Here is a 10,819-nt window from a genome sequence, read left to right as displayed (position 1 = left end):
CACAATCCCTCCAAGCAATATTCCTGTAAGCACTCGTCCACTGAGAATAACCGCATTGACTGAAGTGGAGTCAATGTAAGAGGACGGCAGAATGAGGGGAGGACGATAAAAAATAAATAAAATAAAGAGACGGAGGGATCAGGAGAAAGCAGCAGGAGGAGGAGTGTCCACCTGGCCGGCATCCAGGGGAATTAAACAGTCTGTTTACCGCTCTCTGCGCCTCGGCAGCGCCATGTTAGCCTAATGGCACGGACACGAAGCCAATTGATTTGTGGACCAATAGACCTGTCCCACAGCACAGGCAGATTACCTAGATCACTGGCTCCGCATCGAGCAGACATCGCCCCCACCCCCCGGGCGGTGGAATGTGAACACGGTGTAGGCGTGCGTCTGTGTGGGCATGCTCGTATACGTGTACACGTGTCCCTCGGATTAGAACATTAAGCGAGGGGGGGGGGCGGTTTATGTCCGTGGGGGTTCATCATTCTCGACTTGCGTGTTGTAGCCTTCAGGCCTCATTTGTTGTATTTTTTTTTTTTCCATTGATGATAGATGCTCCTCTGTGGGTTTGGGTAATGACGCGGCTTTGTGTGGAGTCGCAACGTTACATTCAGGGTCATACAATCTTATGGTTCTGCAAACTTCTGCTTCTCAAATATGTTGGTTAACGGTTTGGTTTGAGAAGAAACTGTGATTAGGATTTAAATCATTACTATTGATTCAATACGATCAGATACAAATAGTGCAGTTGCATGAAACATACTTGAATCATGGAATCCGTTTTTATAGATAGCGATGTACCTAGTAGCTAACGTCTGACAATGTTCGGCCTTACTAACGTTAGCTTAAGCGGCTAAAGTGCAGCGCTGTCTATAGTAGCGCTACGTTAACGTTGCCGAGCTACTTCACTCTCATTCTGTCGCAATACTGAGACTTAAATGTGATAAGCTTTTTAAGTTTAATGGACTCGCTTTTGTCTTTTACACTCAACAACTGTCGAGCTACTTGCTAGCTAACGGGCTGAAATTAGCCTGAAGCAGCGGCCCAGATCATTTCTGTAGAAAGAGACGTCCTCAAAAGCGTCTTTGGCCAAACAGACACCGACCAACTAGAAGTCAAGAGTTCTGTTTTGTATGAACACACTCTGAAGTTCTGAATCTACTGAAACTTTTAAAATACCATAAAGTTTCAGCAATTTCAAACTTTCACTCTTTCAAATGGTAATTTTAATCAATTAAATGTTGTGTTGTTGTTTTTAACAACATAACATGTTTTTATTAAAAACTGATTAGTAAAAGTTTCTTTACTGTTTGCACTTAACATAAATTCCATCATTTTAAATAAATCTGCCATAATGTCACACATATTGTAGTGGAAAAGTATTCCTATTAATATCATTGTATCAATTTCAAAAACCCAAACGTGTGAGTCCAGCTTTGTTTTCTCTGCTTTGTTTGAGTTTAACACCAACAACGTGCACATGCACTACATACCTGAAATGAAAAATGTGGAATTGGGAGTTTAGTGAGTAACATTTTCCCAGAAGGATCTCGTTGGCTGCATGCTAACACGCTGCACGCTGTTCTAAATTGAATGTTTCACCCAACAAAAAAAACAAAAAAAAAACCCTTGCTTCGGGACAATGAAAGACCACACACACTTGAAACTACAGTTGTCCGAGTGTACGGCCGAGGAGTGAGAATAATCCCACATTCTCCACAGTTTTCACTCATGTCAGTGTCCCAGTTGATAAGCATGAAAATCCATTTATCTACAAAGGAACCGTACGGTCCATGTTGGACAATGTCTCTTTCATGGTCCCCTTGCAGGCCCTTTTTTTCGTCCACAAAGCCACCCAACTGACTCCTCCACGTCTGTAATAGGCCACATTCATTTGATATGGACACATCAAGGGAGATATTGCAGTGAGTTTTTTTTTTCTTGTTGCCGTGCATCAAGAGAAGTGGGGCTGCTTCACAGAGGCGGCAATATGCTCTGAACATAAAAGAACAATGGACGCGAGGCAGATGCGAAACCCCCCCCCCAAAAAAAAAGACAGATAAAGTGGCCTGGACGTGAGCGGCGTACGCGTAACCTCGCACGGAGAACCACAGGGACACACGGTGAGGCTCGCTGTCATTACCGCTCAGCCTTTTCCTCCTTCAGAGAGCTGCTCTCCAGACTGCAGTGTGCAGGCAGGAGGACGGAGATCCAGGATTAGGCCTCGGAGGAGGAGGAGGAGGAGCCGTCAGATTACAGATTAGAAGGTGGGGAAGAGGTGGGATTAATAAAGCGCGCGGCTCGGCTAAGGGCGTTGTCAAATTTAGTCCTGTGGATTACACCGTGGCAAGAGGGAAATGTTTAAAAGAAAGAAGAAGGACCCTCCTGGAGATTGTTATTGAAGCACTTTCCTCACCGGTCGATGTTATTCATTGTCCATCTAATCCATATTTGTGTAAATGAGGCGCGCGGAGCTTTACAACACAGAAAAAAAAAAAAAAAAGAGCCCTGAGACTCTGGTATTAACCATGATGCTGCGTCTTAACCACCCTCTGGCTAATGCGGCTAATGAATGAGAGAGCGCTAGCGGGCTAACGGCTCTAATTCTCCTTCACAGGCTATCATGTTGCAGCCCGGAGACGGATCGATACCATTTGCTCAACACACAGGAGGCCCGGGAATCTATAAAAGGGCTTTTATTGAGTAATTAAACACCCATTACTGTCCCGCGCTGCCAAACAATAAATTTGATCAGCCTCTCAGGCGCGGATCCAGCCGTGATTAATACTCAGTGCATGCGTGACATAAAAGGCCGCGGTGACATTTTGCTAAGTCCCGTCTTAGACCCTCTGACAGGGGTACGACCGCTCCAAGGTTGTTCAGCGAGGCCGGGCTTCAAGAGGGCTCCGTGTGCAACGAGAGCCACGTACGTGTCCGACCCCGCTGGTCCGGGATCCAGTCCCACTGAGGTCCACATAGCAAGCGGCGCGCCCCACTTTCTGTCGAAACTGCTCATTAAACATTGGCTTACACTTTACTTTTATAACACTCTATAATGCAGTTGTAAGCACTTATACGTGTATTCAGATAATGTAAAGACAAATAGGGATGCACGTTTAAACTTAAAGCATTATTTGACTGCTATCCTGACAGAGCAACAGCAAAGTGAAGACTATTTCCACACATACTTCTATTCTTGCGCGACAGCCGACGTGAATCACACTCTCATGTCACATTGGTCTCTACTGTCCACAATTTCACCCCCCCCCCCCCCCCCCCTAATTTCCCAACGTCCTTTTCCACACTCGCACAATTCAAAAAAAAAAAAAAAAACCTGCTACAATCCCATCCTTGTTGGAGAATATTTAGCGTTGTTGAGCCAACAATATGGCATCTGGGTGATTCTCCGAAATATGAATGGCCCCATTCACGGGGGCTCAATGGAGTCGCTTGGCAGTGGCCCGGCTTCCCCTCCCTCCTCCGTGCTCAAAACAATATTCTGCGCAGCGGTCTTGGCACTTTTCCCCGAAATCAACAAAAGGGGGAACTCGAAGCCGTCCCTGAGACCCTCAAAAGCATTAAGCCTCTGTGAGATGCGGGAGTACTTGGCACAAGCAAAGCGATTTAACGACAATGGGCAAATCATACAGTGCTTTGTGAGATTTAGGGGATACAATAGGCACTCGGTTTCCAAAGCACACATTAGTAAGCATGTCATCGGGACCCCCTGGGGGGGATTTGAGCAGCCTAGAGGGTCTGTGTAGTGAAGAGGATAAATATATGTTACCGGGCACGAAGATGGAGCGCTGCCAACGCCTCCCTCCTTCACACAACATACTGTGGATTATGAGTGCGTGGAATACATTAACGGAATAATCTTCTGAACACGCAAACTAACCCCTGCAAACTCAACCCATTTGGCTTGTTAAGCGTATACATCGCAACACTTCCAAAATCAATTTACGACCATTTAACAGAGCTCAAGAGGTGCGGATGAGGAGAGATTCTCGCCTTGCAAAAAATAAATAAATACAAAAAAAAAAAAATACAAAAAAAAAATGAGCCCCCGCTACAAAAATAAAAACAGTAAAAAAAAGAAAGACTTGTTATAAATGTGCGGCGCTTGCAGCCATGCTGACCTCTGAGTGCTAAACAAAACCAACAACGGACAAGCAGACACCCACTCAAAAGTCAATACCATGCGCGCCTCCTCTTCCTCTTGTATGGTTAATGCATGATGCCAGGTAGGGGAGACAGACGGAGAGTAGGATCTCATTATACGCTGCATGCTATCATTAGCTATCTACCACATGTGTCCATCCTGCCAACGGAGTTGTACAAGCAACATCCTAATGCCTCTCGCCCCCGCTTCCAGTGGGGGAACTTGGCCCGCACGCGCACGCACACACACGCGCACACACACACACACACACACACACACACACACACACACACACACACACACACACACACACACACACACACACACGCGGTTACAAGCGTGCACACACATGTTCACAGGGAAGCACAGGAACGGCCTCCCTCTCCTCAGCACCAACCGAATTTAATGCAATTTTTTTAAGACGTATAACAAAAGTTCTCTCTCTAATGGAGGATTTGCAGCTTTTCTCTGCTTTGTACGGCCGTGAACTCTTTGGGTTTCCGGACTGTTGGTCGGACAAAACACAAGTGCACTCTGGGAAACGTAGCTGTGGCCGTACCGGTGCAATTTAAATCACGAGGCCGAAGCCGAAACGGTCAGTCGATGGACAGCCCGGCTTTAGCGATCGACTGATGCTTTCAGTCATTTATCAAGCGGAGGCAGCAGAACGTTCTCAGGTTCGCAGGATTTCAACTCGACGTCTTCAGGTTCTGGCCTGTTGGTCGGACAAAAACATGATGATTTCACTTTTGATTCGCGGCGCAATCTAGATAAGAGCTGGAAATGTTCGCGATCGATTAATCCTTTCAGTCATTTAAGGAGCACAAATAGCAAAACGATGATCTCTCAAACGGGGAGCATTATGATCTCGTTTTGGTGACACAAAACCAGACATTTTCAAGACGTCATCTTGGGCTTTAGAGAGCTTTGATTGGTATTTTTCCACTTTCTTTTTTTTTTTTTGGTCATTACACCGACCGATCGATAATGACTGTAAATTGCTAGTCGCAGCGACAATAGCCGCGGCGAAAGCTACGTAGCAACAGCAGTTGTTGGGTTTTTGTTATTTTTTTCGCTCTCGCTCGCCGGTTCGTGTCCGTCTCCCAGAGGCCACAGGCGGCTCAGTGATGCTGTGCCACACGCCCAGCCACTCAACATCCTTTGTGTCCATCCCCTGGCAGCCTGCCAAGCCTCAGAACACACACACACACACACACACACACACACACACACACACACACACACACACACACACACACCAGCTCTTCCTCGCCCCCGACGAGCCATTGTTCATTAACGCTCACGCACACCTTTGCCGCCTCGCAGACAAAAAAAAAAGAGTGGCCGACTTACTTGCCGCTCGCGCGAGACGCCTCGCTAATCAAGACGTTCAAGCTGAGCTGCAGACGGGTGGTGGAAGGGGGGGGGGGGTTGGGGGTTTGGGGGTTGGGGGGGCAGCAGACGGCCACGATCTAGCCCAGACTGCGTTCACAAAAAAAAAATCAGATCATCCAGCAGCGGCGGCCAGAGATTACAGTCGGATCCTTCCTCTGCTCCTGGCTGTCATTTTTCTTTGGCCCTTGTGGAGAAAAAAAAAAAAAAGAAAAAAAAAAAGAGGCTCTCGTCCTCCACCGCCGGGCCAAATGAGCGGCGAGCTCCCCCGCATATCAATGCACAATTAACTTAAGACTTCCATGGCAATAACCTAATTAGAGACGGCGCCTTCTCATTTGACGGCACAATGTAAAGATAAGCTGCACGCCGCCATGTCCATTGAGGTCTAATGGTGTGGAATATTCCAAAGTGGAAGTTAAGATTTTTTTTTTCTTTAATAAGTCCTTAGCATATTTAACGCTTCCACATGCTGAATGCTTTAATATCTGTCGGAGAATCCGGGCCATGGGTGTCGGAGATTGCTGGTAAAGAGTAAAGAGAGGTGAGCGGGGGTCTGCTTAGAATTCAGGAATGGGGTGGGGGGGGGTGGGGGGGGGGCAGCGGATTGCAAAGAAGGTAGGAGAGGGAGAGAAATGTGCAGCTTTGATTTGATTAAAACCAATGAAAAAAACGACGCATTACATAAACCAGAGAAACTTCAAACATTTCGGGGGATTCGGAGTTCAAAGAGAGCGAGATAATGCTTTTAATGCTGGAATTAACATGGAAATGAATTTAGCTGAGTGTCTCTCGGAGAAAATAAATACATTAGAGGCGGGAAAGTCAGGAGATTTTGGCGGACACCGATCTCAGATCAGTTTCGGCTGCGGTGGCTCAAAAGGTTCCCCGGCTGTTATTGGGATAGTCGTAGTTAGTTTGACGAAAACTTTTGCGTCTTTTCTTACATTATTCAACCTGAAAAGCGATGTTGGATCCTTTGAAAGAGGAACTTTATGATTCATCTGGTGCGATATCTAACAGCTCAGTGACACCACCTGATCTCTCAAGTGCCACCGCCGGCATTAAAGCATTATCTTGGTCACAGCGAGTGTCCGCAGCAGTAAGTATCACTCCACCGCGGAGGTCAGTCTGTGGTGTGGATCCCCCCCCCCCACACCCCTCACCCCTAAGTACACCCATCAGATTTTGACTGGATAATAACCAGTCAGCACTGGGAGGAAGACGTGAGGGCAGAACGAGTGTAATTTGTGTGTGAGGGCGCGTTTTGAGAAAAGAGAATAATCCACGGACCGACAACTGTCAGTCACAGCAACACTAAATCCCCCAAACCCCCCCCCATGTGATGCAGCCAGTGTACCGACACAGAAGTAAGGGGGAGGAGGGGGGAGGACAGGAAGAGGAGGACTCGTGGCCCGTCCACTCATCTAGGGAGAGAAACCTGTTTCGGGGGGGCAAGCGGCACTACCGACAGCTGCCCCCCCCCCATACCCCCCCACCCCATCTCCGGGAAGAGGAACTTAGATCAGTGAGGAGGGGGGGGGGCTGTCAGCGAGCACAGCGCCGCCCCGGCAGCACTGCCTTCTGGGACGGAGAGCGAGAGGAGGGGAAATAAGTGGACAAAGAGTGAAGTGGATGAGAGAGCGGAGGAGACAAGAAGGACTGACGCACTGTCGAGCAAACTGTGGAGGGAAAAGGGGGAGGGGGGGGGGGGGGACAGGAGAGATGGGAGAGAGTGAAACAGACAGACAGGTCCGAGAGGGATTTGTTCTATTTGCATGTGCCGGGTCTCCACGGGGGTCCCGGGCTCCAGCTCGGCACAAAAGATAACACTTAACATATTTGCTGAAAGATGACAACCCGGGCGGTGTCGCGTTTGAGGACGGCCCCCTTTGTCAGACGGAGAGGACCCACTGACGTGACGCGGCGGAGACTAACACATGTCTCTCTCTCTCTCTCTCTGTGTGTGTGTGTGTGTGTGTGTGTGTGTGTAAAGAAATACTTCCCCCACCGTCCCCCCCCCTTTACATCTGGCTCGCGGTCCCGCGGGTAAAGGGGCCGGATCGCGCGCCGCTGGGCTCCGGGACGGTTTTAAAACAGCTTTTAATGGTAAACATTACAGACTTGATAGGAAGTGTCAGGATAATTTATTAACGCGGTCCCACCGGGGGGAGTCGCTCGGCCACCCTCGCAGCACACTCGGCTCTCTCTGTTCATTTGAAGGGGGGGGGGGGGGGGGGGGGGGGGGGGGGCTGGGGGGACGTGTTTAGATAAATAAAGCAGAGTAAAGGGTTGCCTGTTTGTAGAGCACTTTCTCTTCCTTTCCTATTCTCTCTCCTCTCTCTGTCCCTATTAGCTGTATCGTGGGGGGGGGGGGGGGGGGATGTGAGGCGATACGTTATGTGTATAATGAGGAGATTATTGCTGCTGTCACCGCAACACGCGCAGACAGCGGATGCAGAGGGACGGATTCTTAAGCCGCGAGACTGTAAGCAAACAAATAAGACTTAGAGGAATAAACAGGCCGCTGAGTCGCTACATTATTTACATTACACACAGAAACCCGCACGCCTGGGCTTTCTCATCTCTTACACACACACACACACACACACACACACACACACACATATTTCAAAACTCATGCACCACGCCGCTCCCACATATGTTCCTCTCTAGAATGACAGCAGCGGCTAACAATTGAATTCCTCCAATAAAGAATCACGTCCACACATCGCAATCCAAAGTCAGCCGTTTGTGAGCGCGGCGCGATGACAGGGCTGCAGGAAAATGTGTCATTTAACGGGTAAATAGGTGCACACCTGTGTGTGTGTGTGTGTGTGTGTGTGTGTGTGTGTGTGTGTGTGTGTGCGTGCTACACTTGAGGTCCAAACAGAGGCATTAGTGTTCTCATTAAAGTGAAAGTTTGACAGTGTGGACACACACACACACACATGCCTATAATCACAGAAACAACACACACACACACTAATGCATCAGCAGGAGAAAGGAGGAAACAGCACATGACATGGAGCAAGAAACTGTGTGTGTGTGTGTGTGTGTGTGTGTGTGTGTGTGAGAGAGTTCAAAGGTGAAAGGTTGAGTCCTCACTAATAACTGCTACAAAAACCAAGAATGTGCAATCGTGGAAGCTCGGCCCCGCCAGAATAAAGCGCGATTATTCATCAGAGAACTATCCGCTGCCACATCTCACTCTCAACAGGGTGGGATGGCTTCTTTTCTCTCTCTTTTCCAACAATCCACCATTGTTCTACGTGAACGCAGCACACATTTCCGGCACTCAACACATAGATATTCTTCTTTCTTTTTTTTTTTTTTAAACCTAAAATTTGAACGATCTGCTGCACGCACGAGGCAGGATGTGGTTTCTCCCAGTGTTATTAATGCACTGTTCCCTCGCCATCTCGATGATCACTGCTGCACTAAAGTGCGTATGAAACATGAAATATGAAATAAAGGGCAACGCTGATTATAAATACAACTTTGCAGCGATTGAGGCCTGGGACTCACATCTACGCGTTCCCTTCCACAACTCGTACGTTGTTGTATTCAAATCATAAGAAATCTCACACAAGTTGTGAATGTTGGAAAAAATAGAACTTCTGCCTCACGTCCATCTCGCTCTTCTGCAGGTTTGATTATCAAACAAGGAAAAAAAAAAAGTTTGGGAACTATGACAGCAGATTATTAACGTCCATGTGTGATGTAAATGTAGCCCAGGTGTGTTGATTAGCAGGTGGTGTTAGTGTGACATGAGAAAAACATAAAAGATGCAAAATAAACCTAAACTTGACTGCTGTCATTTTGGAGATTTATCCTATTAAAAAAAAAAAATGTTTAAATAAAGCTGACAATATGAACACACACACACACACACACACACACACACACACACACACACACACAATAACACGAAATAAATATACAAAATAAATACACTTAGTCACCAGCTAGGGAAACTCATATGTGCACCTTCTAATACATTAATAATAATTATATTAATAATAAAACGTGTAATGTAAAGTCCACCTACCATAGACGCTGCTGCTGCTGATCATCTCGTGCTGGAACGGTGAGAGGAAGAGGGAGAGGAAGAGGAGATGAGAGCATTGGAATTAAAAAAAAATTTGAAGAACAAAAAAAAAAAAAATCCCCTTCAACCAAAAAACTGAAACATGACAGACACTTTTTTTTTTTTTGTTGGGGGGTTATTGTTTCTATTTCTTGTCGGTTCCAGCGGCGCTGCTCGGATTCCCAGCCGTGTGAAAGGTGGGCCCTTCAAGTACTGGCGCGAGCAACTCAATAGGAGAGAGGCATCTAACCTACATGCATCTCATTAGAAAGTGGAGCCCGGGATGACAGGCAGCGGTGAGGGAGGGAGGGAGGAGGGGAGAGAGAGCGAGAGAGAGAGAGCGAAAAAAAAAATCAACTGGTGCAGCTCGGTGCTTGTTCGGAGTTCAATCTGCTGATAACGCCCTAAAATGTTTCAAGAACGGGCGCTGCGGTGATTCTATATCCGCTCTCTGCGCCGCAAGCGCGGGGCAACTTGTTGTAAGCAGCCGCGTGACGGAGGCTGGATTAGCCTCCGCGTGCATGCAAGTTGTGTTTTTATTGTTTTTTTTGTTTTTTTAGTAGTGAGTGCCGCACAGCCGACACACAGGAAAAAAACAGGCGACCTATAGTGCGGGCTTTTGCGATTTTTCACCGCGGCGCATTTCCGAAAAAAAACCGTGCAATTCACGCGCAGGTGTCGTTCGCGATTCGGGCAACTTGTTAAAACGACAACGCGCGCATGCATGAATTCAGAGGTGAGCGTGCACTGCGGGGGCTGCAGCGGTCGTCTCCTCTCCTCTACAGCCCGTCCGCTCTGACCGCTCGTGTCCAACAGCGGACGCAGCGGATCCCTCCAGACTACAGCCCTGCTTACCTGTTATTTTAGCGACAGGTCGACCTCTCACGTGGGGTTGGTGGTGGTGGTGGTGGTGGCGGCGGCGGCGGTGGTGGTGGTGGGGGGTGTGTGTGTGTTAGGGTCGCATCGATCCCGGGAAAGGGTCTGCTGCTGCTGATGAAAGGTTTTTTTTTTGTTTCTTTTCAGCCGAGGGTTAAGCCGGGTTGCGCGCGAGCTGAAGCCATCCCGAGTGAACGCAGGAAGCACTGACCACAGCCACTGCCATGTTGGAATTTCACCAGCCCCGAACAGCTGCTTCTCAGACTGACCAGTACGCTCCCCACTGCGCATGCGTGCGA

At 48.0% G+C, this 10,819-nt stretch overlaps 1 protein-coding gene across 1 annotated transcript in view; it reads right to left on the bottom strand.

The window, feature by feature from the left end:
- Positions 1-10,763, bottom strand: part of LOC137879158 (fidgetin-like) — a 27,355-nt gene extending 16,592 nt beyond the window's left edge. Inside the window, exons 1-2 of the mRNA XM_068719772.1 lie at positions 10,500-10,763; positions 9,606-9,636 (exon numbers count right to left, since the gene is read on the bottom strand). Coding sequence (XP_068575873.1) covers positions 9,606-9,630 — 25 coding nt within the window. The 5' untranslated portion in view covers positions 9,631-9,636; positions 10,500-10,763. The remainder of the gene's footprint in view (positions 1-9,605; positions 9,637-10,499) is intronic.
- Positions 10,764-10,819: the final 56 nt, after the last annotated feature.

Source organism: Cebidichthys violaceus, unplaced genomic scaffold (assembly GCF_023349555.1).
Source record: "Cebidichthys violaceus isolate CVI_PGR_0920_01 unplaced genomic scaffold, fCebVio1.0.p SCAF_24, whole genome shotgun sequence".
NCBI lineage: Eukaryota > Metazoa > Chordata > Actinopteri > Perciformes > Stichaeidae > Cebidichthys > Cebidichthys violaceus.
This window is presented reverse-complemented; position numbering and strand designations above follow the sequence as displayed.